At 37.4% G+C, this 20,014-nt stretch overlaps 1 protein-coding gene across 1 annotated transcript in view; it reads right to left on the reverse strand.

Moving 5' to 3' along the window:
- Nucleotides 1-769: 769 nt before the first annotated feature.
- ARSJ (arylsulfatase family member J) overlaps nucleotides 770-20,014 on the reverse strand; it is a 78,921-nt gene continuing 59,676 nt past the window's right edge. The window contains exon 2 of the mRNA XM_025874022.2: nucleotides 770-5,808. Within this exon, the coding sequence (XP_025729807.1) occupies nucleotides 4,404-5,808 (1,405 nt within the window). The 3' untranslated portion in view covers nucleotides 770-4,403. The remainder of the gene's footprint in view (nucleotides 5,809-20,014) is intronic.

Raw genomic sequence — 20,014 nt, forward strand, 5'->3', positions numbered from 1 at the left:
TTTTACACAAAATTGCATAAACCAACTGACCAAGAATATAGGATTGTAGAAAAATTTGAGAGAAAGGAAACTTCAAGTCATAGATATGAAATGGAAGATTAGGTGATGTGTTTGTCTGCCCAACTCACAAGGACATTTTGTTGTCCTGGGTTTAATAATGTCATAGCTAGCCTATAAATCAACAGACTTCATAGAGATGCTACAACCCAGCTTAAGAAAAATGTATCTTCAAAGAAGAACTCCTACTCTGCCAAATTGGAGAAGTTTATAATAGAACACCCAAGGATAGGAACTATAGCCCATGTGGCTTCATAATTCTATGAAGACATAGAGGTTTTTGCTATTTATGTTTTTTTTTCCTTTCACCATTTGCTACAAAAAAATTATTCACAATTTAAGCCCCCACCTCTCCTTTCTGGAAACTCTCATTTCAGCTAATGTATTCTGTGATATTCAAAGTAGTGTTAGAATAATACTGTTCTGCCCTGTTAGGTAATAAAGATGATATAGATAAAATTGGCTCTCAGTTTTGTGTGACTTTTGCTTGGCTTTTGCTATAACATTCTGTTTTTATAACTATACATTATTAGAGTTACTTTTTTATAGTGCTAGAAATGTCTGCATTTCACATTATTGCTATTATTATGAGGAAAGCATTAGGGATGATTAGTTCTATTTTCAACAGTGAAATCCCTTTATAAGAAATGGAAAGCAAACCAAAAAAATGGAAAACAGAAACTCAAGCAAATATAGCTGAACATATGGACATACGTGATTATTTTATTTATTCATTCAAAAAATATATATTGAATGCTGACTATGAGCCAGGTATTGCTTTATATACTGATGAAGCAGATGTAAACAGACATAAACCACTTTTTTAAAAAGAGATTTTATTTATTTATTTGAGAGAGAGTGAGTGAGAGAGCACAAGCTGGTGGGGAGGCAGAGGGAGAGAGAGAAAAGCGGGCTCCCTGCTCAGGGCTCGATGCCAGGACCCTGAAATCATGACCTGCACTCAACCGACTGAGCCACCCAGGCGCCCCAGACATAAACCACTTTTAAGAAGCTTACACTCTAGAGGGAAGAGTCAAGAGAATAAAGAAAATATGTAAGTAAAATATGAACTATATTAAAGGGTGAGAAGTGCTACGGAGAGAGATCAATCAGGGAAGAAGTGTGGGGGAGATGAGGATGTCAGTTTGATTTGTGTATGTTTCCCAGGAGAATGTACACGACCTGAAGGCAGGAACTCTGTCTGATGATACTTGTCACCAGACCCTAGCAGATACCATTACATGTGGCACTTCACAAATGTTGAATAAATGGGTGGATAAACTTGGCATTGAATGAATCCTCCCCTTTTCCTGATATACTTTTTCCTTTTCATATTACTTTATATAGTACATATATACAGCAGTCCCAAGACCTCCAGGAGATGCCTGAAACTGCGGATAATATCTAACCCTATATATATACTATATTTTTTCCTATACCTACATACCTATATAAAGCTTAATTTATAAATTAAGCACAGTAAGAGATTAACAGCAATAACTAATAAAAAATAACAATTATAACAACATGCTGTAATAAAAGTTGCATGAACGTGGTTTCTCTCTCTCTCTCAAATATCTTATTGTACTGAACTCAGCCTTCTTGTGATCCCAAAGTGATGAAATGAAGCGAGGTGAATGACATAGGCATTGGGATGGCAACAAGTGACCTGACGATACAGAAGGAGGATCACCTACTTCCGGACTACAGTGAACTTGGAGTAACTGAAACCACGGAAAGCAAAATTGTGGCTAAGGCGGGAGACTATGTATATAATTTGCTTATTAGTTATGTTCATTATTTATTGTCTGCCTAACTTGGCAAGAGCATAACTTGCACAAAGGTAAGAATTTTTATTCATTTTGTTCATTGATACATCCCAAGCCCCTAGAATTTTACCTGACAAATAGTAGAATTTAATAAATATTTGTTGAATGAATGTATATCTTTCTGCCAACATCTATTCTGATGGCTACTGACAAATTCACAATTTGGGTGCTCAAGAATCCTATGAATAAAATGCTTAATAAGCTAATCCTGATGCCAAATTCATGGACCTTGGAATAGCAAATGCTAAAGTGTATTTACTGTATATTTATTCAACTGTCAGTGGCACAGTGTTTTCTCTATCCTTCAGATTTTCAAAAAGGGCCTGGTCAAGAAAACTGTAACATTCACTCAATTTTTTGAAAAGTGAAGTAAGAGTATGTAAATATAGATGAAACAACTCCTTTAGTAGACTTGACAGACCTGGGGTGGATGTTTTCACTGGAAAGGGACTATAAGGGTTTGTTGCTTTTTTTATTCGAATTAACTGTTTTATATCCTTTCTCATCCAAGATGCATAGCCATATCCACAAACTGTTTTCTGACAAAACTAGTGGGAAACTTATTTTTCAGTCCAGGACTTTCTTTTGGTCTCCTGGTAAAAGGATCAGAGGTTTTAAAGAGCTGCAGTTTACAGTTGAAAGAGCCACAGACAGCTCTAGAAATGCAGCCTGAGAATCATAGTTTAGGAGAATGACACCTGAGACCAAATGTCCAGTATTAACACAGTTTTAATGATTAGGGCATGAAAGTCAACTGTAGAGGATTTCCCTTCCTGGATGTCTTGAAATACCTAGAGGTTTGCTGAAAGCATTTTGGGAAAATATTTTTGATCATTATTTATAGATGACTATTATGTTAGACTTTAGTTTTTTAAGGGGCAAGATAGACTTTAAAAAAAAAAGATTTTATTTATTTGAGAGAGAGAGAGAGTAAGCACAGCACATGAGCAGGGGGAGGGGCAGAAGCAGACTCCCTGTTGAGCAGAGAGTCCAGGAGCATGACCTAACCAACTGAGTCACCCAGGTGCCCTGCAAGAGAGACTTCTCTTAAATCACAGTCTACCTAGGACCATGTGCAGGTGGCAGGTATTCTTACAAATAGCGAACAACATCTGTGAAGCCATTTCCAGATAGAAGACTGTGGGCTAATTTATTTCCATTGAAAAAGTTATGGTCATTAATAGAGAACTTAAAATCACATCCCCACCGTATCTACTTTGTGTAAGAGTAGGATCATTATAAATGTTATAGATTAACAAAATAACATTTTTCTCTATGAAATAGCCAAGCGGAAACACCTCTTATTTGCAAAATCCATATTATAAATAATATACAAATATATTTTATATATTTATATATTTAAAATACATATATATTTTCTATATTTATATATTTTTATATATAAATAATATGGTTGTTAGAAAATCATACCTTCAATTGCCTATTTGTAAAGATTTTTGTTGTAATACAATTTTATCTAGAAACTAGATCAGGAAAACCACACTAAATTTGCTAGTGCTATAAAATAAGTCATTTTAATAATAAAGACAAATAAAGTGTTTATGATAGAAACAATAAAGTTGTCTCTCAACCCCGTACAACACTGAATTTCCAAGTAATCTGTAAGGAATATCTTCATCTTTTTACATTCAAAATAATGGTTGAACAATGATGATTATCATTTTTTCTGACTTATTTTCTTTTTATATTCTATGAATTCACACAGTATTACAGTAATTTATAGTAGTACAGTGCTTGGTAATCTTGAAGATATGAAATAAACTTCTAACAGTGTATAGAAAATAAAAATAAAAGTAATTTGTCTAACTTTTTATGAAAACAAAATAATTAATATTTTTTCTGTAAAATAAATTATGTACTTTACGTTGAAATGTCATTCTGTTAAAGTGTTTAGAAAATAGTTACATTCACGTTTTGGCAGTGTGCTCAAACATTCTTATTTGCCATTCCCTCATGCGTGATAAAATGAGGTGCAAGCTGTTTACACAGGAGGAAACAGCTTATTTTCACAGGAAAGGAAATGATACATGAAATGGAATTAATTTAAAAAACCAAGTATCATAAGATGGAGATACAATAATTCACTAAGAAAAAGTACTTTTCAAGGCCTTTTGAGGTGAGGCAACCTTTGTACTTGATGAAAGGTAGTTTTCATCATGCTACCCTGTAACTTCCATCAAATTAACATATTCATGGATTGCAGTTTAAAGCAAGTGTTTGGTCTGTTGACTGAAACACAACAGCTGAAATCCTTAATGAGCACTTTCACAAAGGAGCAAAAGAAATAAACATCTCTATTCTCCTCCAAGTGTGGCTTGCAAGGGTAGCACCTTTGGCACTGAATAGCCCTGTTTTCCCTGTGGCCAACACATGAAAATAAGCCTGGTGTTATGGCGGTGATATTATTGAGCCAGATTTGCTGGTTTACCTAGAAAACAGCTAAAAAGTCTTGACTAAGACTGACTTAAGTTTAACCAGACAGGGAAAAATGTGTACTTATCCACGGTGATGGCAAACACCAGAACGGCAATTTGGAAATGAACCTGCTTTCTGCTGTTTCTTCTTTGTCTTACTTTTCTTCTTCTTTTTCTCAGCCTTATTTTTGTTTGGCTTCTTTTTCTTGTATTCCTCTTTATACCATGGTCCCCAGACTCCTCCATTGAGCCGAGGGTTACTTCTGGGGTCTTTGGGGGGGTACCTGACAGGCACTGCAGTTTTGTTGAACTGCGAGAGCCTCCGTAGGAGCTGCTTCACGATTCCAGGATACCTGTGAGACAGGTCCACTCTCTCATATGGGTCAGCTGTGATGTTGAAGAGCCATACGCTTTTGCCGGTCGATAAGGTGATTCGTTCGTTGTGCCACCGGTTGGGCCCCAGGTTGCTGAAAGACTGAGGGGGAACCCAGTCACTGTAGCCAGGGTTTCCTGTAAGCAGTTTCCAGTGCTGCACCCTGATGGCTGACTGGATGGCAGTGTTCCAGATGCCGTAGCCTGCTGCCCACGAGCCATTTTTTGCCTTGGTATAAATGGGATCAATGTTGTGCAAAATATCCACCCGCGGTGAACGAAGGCCCTCACTTATGGTTTCCCAGACATCATAGCCATCCAGCTGAATGTCCTCATCAATCTGTCCTTCAGCCAATGAAATCAGAGTGGGGTACCAGTCGGTGATGTGCACAAGCTCCTTACACACCGTTCCCTTGTTTTTCAGAAGTGGACTATGCACAAAGCCGACAGCCCGAATGCCCCCTTCCCAGTATGTTCCTTTGCTACCTCTGAGAGGCCAGTTACTTCCTCCTGCTGTGGGCTGGCCGCCATTATCTGAAGAGTATATGATAATGCTGTTGTTATAGAAACCATATGTCTTCAGGGCCAGGGTCACATTGTTGATTGCTTCATCTAAGCAGGAAAGCATGGCAGCATACCTCCGCCTATTTATATTGATAATGGATCTGTAGTGTTCAAAATACCTGCCGGGGGCTTGCAGTGGTGAGTGAACAGCTTGATAGGCAATATATAAAAATATAGGCTTTCTGGGGTCATGAGAAGCTAAGATTTGCTGAACTCTTTGAGTGTACATCTGTGTGGAGTAGATGCCATTGTCATAGTCCCAGGCAGCATTGTCATTTTCATACAAGTCATAGCCACACATCCCAGGACTGTCACATTTGTAGTGTGTATAGTAATCACCACTTCCCAAGAGGGAACCAAAAAAGGTATCAAATCCTCTCTTGGTGGGCATACATTCTTTTCTATAAAAACCCAAGTGCCATTTTCCAACCATATGTGTTGAATAGCCAACCTCCTTCAGCTTCTGAGGTAGGGTTGCATTGTCCAGAGGTAAGCAGTTGGGTTGGGTAGGTCTTATGATAGAATGTTGAAGTCCGGTGTGTATCTGATACCTTGACAAGAGTAAAAATGTTGTCAGTGCAGTATAAAAGAGATTTTACAATGATTCTTAAATTAAACAATGGTTCTATGTAGAGAAACTTTACCCCAAATGAAATAGGACCAATTCAGCATTTCTACTGTTGACTCAGAAGTCTTATCCTAATTAGCTTCATATTTAACATTTGAAATACATTTGACTCTAAATTAGTACTTTTGAAACTAAGATTTCACCCCTTATCTCAAAGTACTTTTGTTTTTTTGAGAGTGCGAGTGGGATGGGGGAGGGGCAGAAGGAGAGAGAATCTTGAGCATGGAGCTCAGAGCCCTACACAGGGCTCGATCTCATGACCCTGATCATGACCTGAGCCGAAATCAAGAGTTGGACGCTTAACCAACTGAGCCACGCAGGCACCCCTATCTCAAGTGTTTTTAACGTTCTTTTAATGGAATTAATCTGAATAAACTTTAATCTCTTAATTAATTATATGACATAGAAAACTAATGTGATGAGGAAAAGGATACAAATGTTAGAGTAGTATTATTATTAGTTTTTAGTCTAGGGACCTCACATTAGCTCCTGAATCATTTCCTGAGATCTATTTCGAGCTAATTCTGAAGCACTAAAAATACAAGCAAAAGTTATATAAAAGTCTGCTGTTTGATTGTCAAAAAATACTTTATAATTAGTTCCCAACCTGTTAGATCTCTGTAAAGAGAAAGGGAATTTTTCTGGCTCACAATACATTATTTTGGAAAAACCATTTTAGAGTAAGGGTTTTAGCTAATGCTAGGGAAGGATTACATTTTCCCAAAAACAGCAGGAAACAAGTCCTTTCATATTTTTTCCGGTGTCTCCATTTAAAAAAAATTACATTCACTTATAGTCTAAGAAAACAAGGCAAACATTATACATTAAAATTAAATGAATGTTAGTTTCCAGTATTGTTCTTTTCCCAAGGATATATTGCCAAGCACTTTTCCTCAGAGAATGGTTATCATCACATAAGTGTATGAATTTTCATTTGGGTCAAGATGTGTTTATTAGTTCATGACATTTAAAAGCAATTGATTCCATAGTTATTATATAAGTTCAAAAGGACTTTTAAAATAGAAAATACAGAAATTCTGAGAAAATGAAGGTTGCAGAAGGTAGATATGAAAATATCCTTGGAATCAAGTTACAAAGAGTAATATTGAAATCAAAATAAAAAATTTTTAAAATTGATTTAACCTGAAAGGCCAACATGTCATACATACCTTGGGTGAATAGTGCAATTTATTTAAATTTTCAAATGATAGTATAATGTAACTGTGAATTCTTCTGAAGCATCAGTTGCAGTAACATTGATGGTTTTGTAGGATCCATAGGGAAATTTGGTCACTAATACAAAGCAGCATTCAACATGGGCCCTGTCTACTCTGCTGATCATTAAGCTGTGAAAGTTTCACAATTAGCCCAATTGTGGTAATTTAAAATGTAATAAACTCTCAAAGAAATAAGCATTTCATAAGCGTTATTTAACACCCAATTCATAAAGTATTATTACTATCCTTGATAATTTCTCATGATCCAGTTCAGGATCCAAAACATTTACTTGTGAGACCATCGATTTTGTATGAGTACATGACAAATTGGTAACACCTATGAATGTAAGCATTGAGTAAATTTAAAAATGGAAAAATCTGCATGGGTAAGAATTTTAATTATTAACTAAATTATTCTATGCAGAAAATGTACTGGGCCAGAGTATCTATTCAACTCATTGAATGGCTAACCAATTCAAGTCTTTCTAATCAAACTGGGCATTTTCTCAGCTAGTACTAAAAGCAAAAGTAATTGAGCCTTTTGAAAAGCATGAAATACAGAAAATGCTCACAAAAAGAGTAGGAAAGAAGAGGTCTGCTTCTTTCAGGAGAGGATACAGTGTTAGCAGATAAGTAAGAGACATCATCAAAACTATTAACTGTATGGTTTCTGTTCTCCCCACGACCTAGAACAGTTTTCATATTGGAAAATTTAGAACCAACAACATAAAGGTTGGGCAGCAGCTCACGAATAGAAGCAATCTTTTCAGGACAGACTCTTATTAAATGGATTCAAGACTTTGGGGCCAAATTGGTGGAGTTTGGGGTAGAATTTGTGGCATGGGTTAAGGGTAGAGTTTGGGGGTCAGACAGACCTGGGATTGAATTTGCTCCACTGCTTATTAGCTGTGTGACTTTGGGCAGTACTTAATCCCTCTGATCCTCAGTTTCCTCGTCTGTAAAACAGGGATAATAATACATATTGGGTCGTTGTAGCATTGAAAGAGAGCATAGAATCTGATAAGGAGACTACGTCAATAGATGACAGGTTTCGCTATTATTACTTTGAAGTTCTGAGTCATATGTTACTTACATATTTGTACAAAGTTTTATTATTTATAGGCCTTCTTTCACATGCATTATTACATTTAGTCCTCACTACAACAGTAAGAAGTAGGATGCTTGTATGTTAATTTTATAGATAGAGTAGAGATATAGAGATGACCCCCAACTCCTCCAGCCTGCCCACCAAGCTGGGAAATGTTTCCTGAAGGACAGGAGTTAAATCTGATGCTTTAACTCTTTTTAAGAGTTAAAATCAGTACTTCTTGGATGCCTGGTTGGCTCAGTTGGTTGAGCATCTGCCTTCGGCTCGGGTTGTGACCCAGGGGTCCTGGGATCGAGCCCCGCATCGGGCTCCTTGCTCAGCGGGAAGCCTGCTTCTCCCTCTCCCACTCCCCCTGCTTGTGTTCCCCCTCCCTCTCTCTCTGACAAATAAATAAATAAAATCTTTAAAAAAAAATCAGTACTTTTTGAAAAATCAAAGAGCAGGTGAAAAATGCCATCAGTTTTGAGAAGCAAATCTGTTCTAACTTTCTAATTAAAGAAAGGAAGGATTTTTGTAAATCAAATAGTGAGGTTTATATTGATTCCAAAAAAATCTGAGAACAATTTTTAAGTAGATGATTCGTGAGCATTTCAAAAAGCTAAGTTAGCTTCATTTTCTTTTAAAAAATTTTTTTAAATTAAATTTTTAAATTAAATTTTTAAATTAAATTAAATTTAAATTAAATTTTTTTAAAATTAAAAAATTTTTAAGCTTCATTTTCTTTTTAAAAAAATGTCAGTATTAGGTAAACAGTTTAGGAAAATGATGGGCATTTCAAAAATCTGCTCAGTTTTTTTTTAATCTGCTCATTTTCTTATAAAATAATGAAAAAATAACTGGTAACATTGTATATTCACCATAAGAATGATAATGTTACACATTAATACCAATTAAGGCATACAGATAATTTTCATTTATGTGATTTCTCTGGCTTATACAAGTCTGTGGACTAGGTAGGAGTGTTCCATTTATTATTTTCATCTAATAACAACAAAAACAAAAAATACTGAAACTCAGAGTAATTCAGTGGTTTGTCAAGTTTCACAGCTGTAAGTCTTGAAAAAAAAATCTGGAATCCAGATTTTTGGCATTAGAGGCTTTTCCATGAACATGCACAGATTATTGAACAGGAAGACCCATTTCAAGTTTGGGTTAATTTATTTGCATTAATCTTCAGTATTTATTCATTTGCTCAGTTAAGCAGTATACTGAGTGTAAAATGTGTGCCAGGGACTAAGTTGTTGTTTGTTTTGTCTACCACCTCCTGGTACCCAAAGCTTTGATATCCTTAAGTGAGCTCTAAGTCAAGATCCTTCTTGCAATGGGAGTGACTTTAAAGTATGAGTTCTCTGAACCCTGGGATCAGGTGGGGATGGAGACAGTGCTTTTAGTCATGGAGAACAGCACTGAATGCTAAGAAACTATTTTCTTTCTGGAAGGAGATGGTTGGAATCCAGGGAAGAATCTTTGGCTTGATAGTGACTCTGACTTGGCAGCAGCAACTAGCTTGATGATCAATAAGTCTTCAAAATACACTACAAAATAGTATATTGATTAATTGGTTGAAGACTGCTGATCTGGGAAGTAGTCTCTGGAACAGTACAAGAGGGCTCTTTCCTCGGCTTCAACACATTGGTCATTATTATCCACTTATTATTATAATCCATTATATATCCATTATTATCCATGACTTAAATAAAGAAACAGAAGAAATACTTATCATCTAGGAGGAATAGCTGATCTTATAAGTGGCATAATCAAGACTCAAAGTAATATAAATGACCTGAAATGTCAAAACAAAGAAAGTGAGGTATAGATTAAAAATCAAGGAAGTGCTCAAAGAGTGAAGGGAATGTCAAAAAAGATGCAGAAGCCTGAATGAAGGGGATCTCACTGGCCAAATATGGGACAATGCGAGTATCAAAATAAATGATGGTAAAAAATAGTAAAAAATTATACCCACTGAATAAAATAGAAACCCTGAGTTCATACTAATATAAATTGGTAAATAATAAAAGTTTGCTATGGAATAGGATAATGACATAGTCGCACAGTACCTCCCCACAAAACATCTAATAAAAGAGTAACTGTACAGGGGCGCCTGGGTGGCTCAGTCGGTTATGTGTCTGCCTTCAGCAGCTCAGGTCGTGGTCCCAGGGTCCTGGGGTCAACTCCCACATTGGGCTCCTTGCTCAGTGGAGAGCCCTCCTCTCTCTCGGCCTGCTCCCCCTGCTTGTGTGCTCTCTCTCTGACAAATAAATAAACAAAATCTTTAAATCGTAACTGTACAGTGAAAGCACCTGATAAATGCCATATTAATCTAGCGATCAAAGTTAACGTCACCAATAACTGGGACAAACCAACATCATGTGCCTCCAGATAGAATGTAATGAGAGGAGCACTGCACTGTTTCCATGTGTGCCAGCCTAAGATGCATCACCTCAATCTCATCCCGAGAAAACAATGGGCAAACCCAAATTGAGGGATATTCTACAAAATAACTGGTCTAAAATATTCAAAAGTGTTCAGATAATGTAAGTCAAAGAAGGAATGAGTTAATTTTTCCAATTTGAAAGAGAATAAGGGAACATGACAAATAATTGCAGCATGTGATTCTGAATTGGAATAGTTATGATAAAGGACATACTTTGAGAACTGGCAAAATTTTAATAGGGTCTAAGGATTAAATGGGAATAACAATGTTAATTTCCTGATTTTGACAGTCTTGTGACCAGTGTAGAAAGAGATTTTGTCAGAAATATAAAGTATTAGAGATGATGGGGCATCAGGTTGGCAGTGAACTCTCAAATGGTCCAGAAAAAAATGTTATTTGTGTTGTACTTATAGGGTACTTGACTTTTTCCATAAGTATGAGATTGTTTCAAAATTCTTTTAGAAAGTGTAACAAAATCTAATTGGGACAAATGGAAGGCAGTGCATGTTAAAAAGCAATGATTTACATGTTCGTTATGGATCTGGGAAGTTGGATATATCAGATTATGAATTTGAAAAAAAGCAAAGAGTTAAAATGCTAATAAGATCTTACATTACATAAGGGCAGTGTGCAGATTCTAAGAAGTAATAATCCTACTCTGTGCTAATCAGAACATATCTGGAACAGAGTATTCAATATTTAAGCATGCTCCCCCAAATGCATGTACATTTATTTATTTATAAATGACATACATGCAGTACTGTACTAATTTATCAACATTATAAGCATACATGAAATAGAAACTAAGAAGAATGGGATACAAATAAATAGAAATAGAATTTCTGGTATTTTTTCTTGCATCCTAATGAATGATCCTGCATTGCCCTGGGGTGTATATATTCCAATGTGGAGACCACTGGTACAGAAAGTTGCTTGTAAAGAGATAAGAATTGAAACAGGGATTAATGAGAAGGCTATTACAGTAGTGTGGGTCAAAGATGATGGTGGCTTGGACTACCACCTAGTGGCAGTAAAAATGGAAGTAAGTGGGTAAATCAGATGTATAATTTAAATTTAGAACTGACAGGACAAAATCAGTGAAGGGAGGGTAGTGGGAAAGGGAGAGGAAAAAAAATCAAGGACTTCTGAATTTGTGGCTTTCATATTTTGGTGAACAGTGGATGGACCAGCTGATCTCTGTTTTGTTCCAAAGTATACAATTATGACTAATGGATAACATTACAAAATGGTAGATTGCAAAACAACAACAATGCAAACAACAACTACAAAACCCCACAACTAAAAAAAGAAAAAAAACAACAACAAAATAGACTACATAATCATCTGCCAGGGATTCTTTAAAAGATGTATTTGAATTGGGAAAGGAGTACTAGGTTACCTGTAAGGTGCCTTCTAAACCTGAGAATTCATGGATCAAGGATGACAGGTCAACGTTTCCTTAAAGAATGCTGTGCAACCTCAGAGCAGCTTTACAAAAACAAGTTTATAATATTATGTACAGGTGTTTGATAAAGAAGTTTCCACAATGCATCCATATATACTTAAGTTCTTTCTTTGAATAATATAAAGTTAGCTTAAAAAATAGGTTTTTCACATAATATTTTCTGAATGAAGTAATCATGACTAAAAACTAAACTAATTTTGAAATTTATTCTACTTTTTTGTTACCATCTGGGTACCATGTGAAGAAAATTCCATATGAACAATAGTGAACCTAGAGTTGATGCCAAATCTGTTAACATCAATAGCCATCATTCTCACTTTCCTGCCAACTTAAAAGACAAAAGCTAAGTGGGCCTTCAGCTTGGGCATTAGAATGTGTAAAGACTTCTGTAATCTTTTTAAATATTAATTTATACCACTGGGTTCTGGTAGTGGCAGTAGTTTTGAATTCTCTTTTGTCTAGGAATGACTAATATAATATCATTGTTTTAATCCAATTACATAGTTAATGTACCCTTATAAAGACAAGATTCTTATAAAGATAAAACATGAATCCTCACAGTTCCATGCAGACTCCAGTGTCTAGGATTGTTACAGAATACAAAATCAGCCAATAGTGCAGGAGAAATTGGTATTTTGAATGGAAGGAACCAGGTATAAGACACTAGGTTATGAATCAAATGTCACTGAGATATTTATAAATTAGAAAAATATAATTAATTTTCCATATTCTGAAAGGTGTTCCTTCATCACTTCCTTCCAAAAGACTCTTTTATCTCAAAGACTGTCATTCTATTTATAGGCCTTAATTTCTTTCAGCTTTCAGTTAATTATATCTTCTGACAAGGGGTGTAAGTGGGAGAGAGGTACCATAACAACTCAATGTCCAGATTTTTATCTTATAAATGAAGGGGTATTCATTGGATATTCATTCATGAGATGAAAAACTCATCATAGTTTAGAATGAATCACTTATTTAAAACTCATTCACCTACAATGAGCCAGACCCTGCTGACTTGGGGGTCATAAATTTGTAGAAGATGATTTCTGCTCACAAGGCACTCAGTTAGTGAGCCCTCTTGCTCAACTATAGACCCCAACAGTTAAAATCAGAAATAGATAAAATCGCTTAATTCATGCTCTAACTAAAACCCATTGTGCTTATATTCCTATCACACTTTCTTGAGGCATTAAGGAAGGTGTCTTGCAATGACTGGAACATTCTAACCACCAGGCCAGAAAAGCCCAGATAGTAATGGACTGCCTAGAAGACTACACATCCCCTTCCCCACCCATGTTCATGGGCTGAACACATACTGACCCCTATCCACGATCATGTACTCTGCCTGCTCTCTTGCACGTACCCCCAACCTCCATCCTCTCCTTATAAAATTTCAGGTTGCCAGTGAAGAGGTCAGTTGTTAAGGCTTGAGCCTGCCACCTCCCCAGCTGCCTGCACCCAAAATAAATTTCTCTCTTTCTCTTTTCCAAAACCCCCTCTTGAATTATTGGCTTCTCTTGTGACAAGTTTATCTGAATTTGTTGGCCAACACTGTTGTTGGCAAACCCAGCCAGGAGATATGCTTTTGATTTGTTGGGATTCCCCGGGATGGAGCAGTTGGCTGTGGCAACATACCAGGGCTTCCCCTCATTTCCTGAATTAGAGGCTATGATAGATGGTTAGGTAACAAGTCCAGTGTTAGAGACAGACAACAATTAGAGGATTATCATGACAGGAGTAAACACTGAAAGAAAGACAACCAAAGCATTCTCTGAGTACTCACAGAAGGTCAGAAAATGCTCTCAAAAGGGGCCATGTTTGATCTGAGTGCATTCATAGGGGTATCTAGGTGAATATGGGGAAAAGGCAGATATGTGAAACACCCAGACCAATATGGACAAAAGCACGTACTCACAAGGGAACATGAATCTGAGGTGATTGTTGAGGGAGGAGGTGCCAGCCAGGTGAAGAGTTGAAGGGAAGGCAAAGAGAGTACTTCAATAAGAGGAGCAGAATGTTCAAATGCACAAAGGGAGAGAATTTGGCCCTCTGTGGATCAACAGTTCAGAATATGAGAACAGAGATTCAGACAGATCTTGATGGAAGATGAGAATACAGAGACAAGTAGGTGCCAAGTTACATAGAGTTGTGTTACAGCATACAGCTGTACAAAGGTTTTTGTACTTAATGTGACACTCACAAGAAACCACCGAAATACTTTTGAAAAGACTAATACATAATAAAAGTTTGCATTAGAAAAAACACTCTGATTGTAGTGTGAAGGGTGATTGTAGTGGAACAAGACAAAGACAAGGATGTTTTGCTCTAGTGTAAGAGATAAACAGTGACAGTTGAAACGGAGATGTGTGACAGTAAGGATGAGGGGAGGACTCTAACGAGGCACATCTGAGGGGGCTATAGGCTGTGGGGATGAGACAGGGGATGTTAAAAATGAGTCCCAAGTGTCTGGGCCGGGTGGTGGGGGTGAAAGGAGTTTTCTTGCATTAAGTTAAGAAATGTAGGAAGAAGAACAGGAATGAATAGGAAGATGATGAATCCTGCTCTGTTTGGTTGGAAGCACCTGTAAGATATCCAGGTAGAGATGTATACGATGAAATAGCTCTAAGATTTGAGACTCATTAGCATATAGGTGGCGGGTGAATTCATGGGAGCTCATGAGGCCATCTAAAGATAAGATGGAGACTGAGGGCCAAAGATGGAGCCCAGGAAATGCTATCACTCAGAAGAAAAGCAAGAGCACCAGTGAAAGAGTTTGAGATGAAATAGCTACTGTGTGAACTAGAGTAGTAAAGGGCAGTTTTAGAGTTGACAGCATCACATACGGTAGAGAAGCCAAGAAAGGTGAGAATTAAAAGACATCAACTGAACTTGGCAATAAGCCTGTATGACCTTGTAGGAGCCAAGGGCAGTCTGCCTCAAGACCGGCTACTTTGGCATGAAATTTATTTTGAGTTAAACACAGCAAATTCAGAAAAAGCTCTTTACCCACCCCACAACTTCCTGGATGTACCAGGAAGAGAGATACTAACATAAGTTCCTTTTTACCTAAGAAACTTGATCATATAATAGGGTAAACTTTGTTTTCCAAACCTCGCCCCCCACCTTCCCGCTAATAGACTTCCTTTCCTTTGTATCCTCAAACTCTTACCCCTCTCCTTAGCTCAGAAAGTCAAATAGACCTCATGTTGCCTGACTGTCTCTGGAAGTTCATGTCTGTGTGGATTTCCCATACATATGAAACTAAATTTGATTTTCTCCTGTTAATCTGTCTTGCGTCAATTTGATTCTTAGTCCAGCTAGAAGGACCTTGAAGGGCAGAGGAAATTCTTTCTCCCTGACAACCTGGTAAACCATATTTTAGTAGAAGTCCAGATTTTAGTGAGTTGAGACCTGAATGGAATATGAAAACTGTGAAAATATTAATTTTCCACAGAAGTGGAGTTGGGAGGCAAGAAGGAACCATATCACTCAACATCAGTTACAGGAAGAATTGTCAATTACAGACCCCAGCCAAAGAATCTTCGACAGGAAAGAATGATCAATTATAGGCCCTACTAGGAAAAGATATACACTGCATCCTCTAGAAGAAATCAACTCCTCCAGTTTCTCAGCCAATGAGAAACCGTCATCACCCTGAACTCCTACTTTTCTTCAGTGGACTTTAGTTGAGAACAACCCCTCCCAACTTCCTCCTTCTTCTCTATAAAATAATCTTCCTCTCCTTTGTCTGTTGGACTTGCCTGTGGTTTTGCTGTAGGTTGCAGGTCCCGAATTGTAATTCTTTACCATTCCTGAATAAACCCATTTTGCTGGTAAAATAATTGGCTTTTTTTTTTATGTTGACAAAATGTATAGATGGTGAGTATAAACTATTTCAAGATGTATAAATGGAAGAAGGGAGAAAAAAGAAGACGGTGGGGCTCCAAGTGCTGATGTGGTGAAATGCTTATGATGTATTGTTGAGTAAAAGAACATCTGGCTATGGCAGAATGTCTGTTGTATTACTACATTTTTATAATAAAAAATGTGTACATTCCACGAGGACAGGGACTGTTCACTGCTGTTCTGCATCACCTGGCTCACCATATAGGACATCAATAAAATTTTGTTGAATGATTAAATGAATGAGAGTGAGTATATATCCATAGAAAGAAAAAGAGAAAGACAGAATTGTAAAGATATACTCCAAATAGTTAGACATGATTATTTCCAGGGAGATAATAATAAGGGGAAGCTTTCATTCCTGATATATAAATTTACATATAATTTATATATATTATAAATGAAACTTAGATGAAAGGGTGTTAAAAATTAGCTTACTCTACTCAGACTGATTACATATGGGACTAATTTTTAATTTAAAATAAAAAAGAAATTAAATGCCAAATGAATGAAAATGTTCATCTCATCAAGGAACATTCTTCCTATTAGGGACATCTACTCAGGAGACCACCTTTAGACAGAAGAAAGCAGATGGAATGAGCTAAATGGATTCTATAATTGTCTTAGAAGCCAGAGAAAATGCTCCATTTAACCAAAAAAATAAATAAATAACTTGTCAAGTAACTTAAAAATTCCTGGCTTTGAATGGTCTTTCCTCATCATCAGTGCCTGCTGTTCGTCCTTGCAATTGCCTTGCTCATCCACAATATGTTAACATTTACAACATCAAAGCTTTTGCTACACTGAATACAGTCTTTCTGGTCTCATTAGAAACATGGCTGCAAATCACATGTTAAGTGACTTCTTTCTGGAAATTTCCCTTTTAATCTTGAAGTCGGTGTCCATCTTGCCAGTTCAGATGAAAGAATGAACACCAGAGGTCATAGTGCCCGAGGCAGGGCTGGACTGACCAAGGAACCTGTAGGAATGCAACTTTACTTGCTTTTAGGTATTAATCAGCACTACCCTAAAGATATAATCACCAGATGCACCAAATGAATCTCTAGCATAAAGAATAAAGATATTTTTCAGATTCTAAGTCTTGAGATGGGAAAGACCTCCAGGAGATCAGATGAAGTGGCACCAGAGCACCTGCTAGCATGACCTCATGGACCCCTAATCAATGGTGTCCCCCTTTTCAGGAGACCCCCCACCCCCAAATTTTGCCCTTAAAACCCTTCATTTGAAAGCCATCAGGGAGTTTGGAAATTTAGAATATTAGCTCCCATTCTCCTGGGTGGCACCATACCAATAAATAGCTTTTTTTTTTTTTTAAGATTTTATTTTATTTATTTGACAGAGAGAGATACAGTGAGAGAGGGAACACAAGCAGGGGGAGTGGGAGAGGAAGAAGCAGGCTTCTCACGGAGCAGGGAGCCCGATGCAGGGCTTGATACCAGTACCCTGGGATCTTGACCTGAGCCGAAGGCAGACACTCAACCGACTGAGCCACCCAGGTGCCCCTAGCCTGTCTTTCTTTACTGCAAAAGCTGAGTGTGTCAGTTTTTATTGTCTTGTTGCACATCAGGTGGATGAACTTTTATTCAGTTACAGTTTTATCTATAGTGTGTATGTGAATTCTTGGTAGTTTGCATCAAAAGGCAAATTTACTTCCCAACTAGAGGTCTTCTCCCTGACTCTTTTTTTCCCTGTTGTCTTTCCTTCTGGAATTATTCCTTTTGAAGATCGATACTTTCTACTCCATTAAAAAAAAAGATTTAAGGGGTCCCTGGGGGGCTCAGTCGTTAAGCATCTGTTTTCGGCTTAGGTCATGATCCCAAGGTCTTGGGATCGAGCCCCGCATCGGGCTCCCTGCTCAGCGGGAAGCCTGCTTTTCCCTCTCCCACTCCCCCTGCTTGTGTTCCCTCTCTCGCTGTCTCTCTCTCTGTGTCAAATAAATAAAATCTTTAAAAAAAAAAGATTTAAGACATAAATAAAAGATTACCAAACATCTGTCTAAATGAACAATCATTTATATAATTAGTATGTTCCTTTTCTGTAAAATTATTTACACAGTAAAATTTAACTCCAGAGGTGTATTGATAATTATTTAATTTATAGAGACTATTTTAAGGTCACATATATTCCATAAAGCAAAATGTAACAATACTGTCAAAATAAAATTTTCAATTTTTTTTTGCTATTCTCTTTACTACCACAGAGTATTATTAAATCAATATTTTCTAAACGTGCAAGTTTTAATGTCTTCTATTCTAAACAGAAAATGCACCTGAAGGTATGGACCAGAGAATACTTAAATGTTAAACCACATTTCATGTTATCAACTTTACCCTAGAGACAGGATGTGTTAAAGAAAATATCCCTAATATCCTTTGATACTAGAATTCTCAAAGTAATATAGATTCCTTAGAAAAAATTAAAAATCCTTTCAAATATTTTGAAAATATCTCTCCATTTTCCTTTGTATGCATTAGCCCATCATTATTGTTATTTCCCTAGAAATAGGATGGCCATATTTATTTATTTACTATTTTTTAAAGATTTTATTGATTTATTTGAAAAAGAGAGCAAGAGAGTGAGAGAGCAAGAGAGAGAAATTGAGCGGGGCGTGGCAGGGGAGGAGGGGCTGAGGGAGAGGGAGAAGTGGTCTCCTTGCTGAGCATGGAGCCCGACATAGGGCTTGATCCCAGGACCCTGAGATCATGACCTGAAGTCAGATGTTTAACCGACTGAGTCACCCAGGTGCCCAAGGACTGCCATATTTAAGTCCAACATTTTCTTTATAGTTCTTACTTTGAAGACAAAAAATTATGAAGAGCTTGACATTTATGTTCACCATGTGGCTTCTCTAGGAATTAGCTACCAAAAAAGTGGTAACATTCTTGCATTCTTGAACAGAATTACTTCCTCTTAGCCAAGGTTAGGAATTATCTTTCAAATAACTGAGTATCTTTGCACTGAAATTATCACGTAGGTGAAAGTATTTCATGTCAAACTCCTGTGGAACTCATTAGTGTCTTAGCTGCAAGCCAGGTGAAAATAAACTGAAAGTAAAGATGATTTAGCAGGGAATATGTAACCATTATATAATTGGTGGGGAATGTGATCAAAAAGACATGCCTGTCAATTGAACTTTGAGCTAGCCATGGGCATTAGGAGGCTCCTCACCCTCTCCCTGGTCCTGGGAATGTGGGTTCCACTGTCTTTCCTCCTCCCAGAGGCTGCTCCAAGGACAGAGCCTTGAGATGGTGATGTGATGTTGAGAGCACCTGCACAGTATCGGTGGCTGAGTCCAGTTAGGGACTCTTAATAAGTTTTTAAGATTTGGAGGGAGGGTGCAGGGATCCATTCATCTTGCTGCCACCCAAGACAGGCCTTTTTTTTTTTTTTTAAAGATTTTATTTATTTATTTGACAGAGACACAGCGAGAGAGGGAACACAAGCAGGAGGAGTGGGGAGGGGGGAAGCAGGCTTCCTGCTAAGCAGGACCCTGGGATCATGACCCGACCCGAAGGCAGACGCCCAACGGCTGAACCACCCAGGTGCCCCCAGGACAAACCTTTTATGTAAGTTCCTTTCGCTAGTATTAAAAATGCCACCCTCCCCCTAAAAAATGCCACCTACCAACCTAAAGTGGCCTATTTTTTAGGTCTCCCCTGTTCTCTGTGGATGGTGACAGGTTTCAGATTATACCAGGAAATCTACAGAGAGAGTTGTGAACCTACATTCTTCAAAGCCACTAGGTTTACTAATACTTTCAGTTGATTAGCATTATTTTTAAAAGATGCTTATAATTCAGGGCTCAGTGGGTTGGGTGTCTGCCTTCGGCTCAGGTCATGATCTCAGGGTCCTGGGATGGAGCCCCGGATCGGGCTCCCTGCTCAGTGGGGAGCCTGCTTTTCCCTCTCCCTCCACTGCTCCCCCTGCTTTTGCTCACTCCCTCTCTGTCAAATAAATAAATAAAATCTTAAAAAATATATG

This window comes from Callorhinus ursinus, unplaced genomic scaffold (genome assembly GCF_003265705.2).
Source record: "Callorhinus ursinus isolate GAN/ISIS: 27379988/994484 unplaced genomic scaffold, GSC_fseal_2.0 scaffold4, whole genome shotgun sequence".
In the NCBI taxonomy this organism is placed as follows: Eukaryota; Metazoa; Chordata; class Mammalia; order Carnivora; family Otariidae; genus Callorhinus; species Callorhinus ursinus.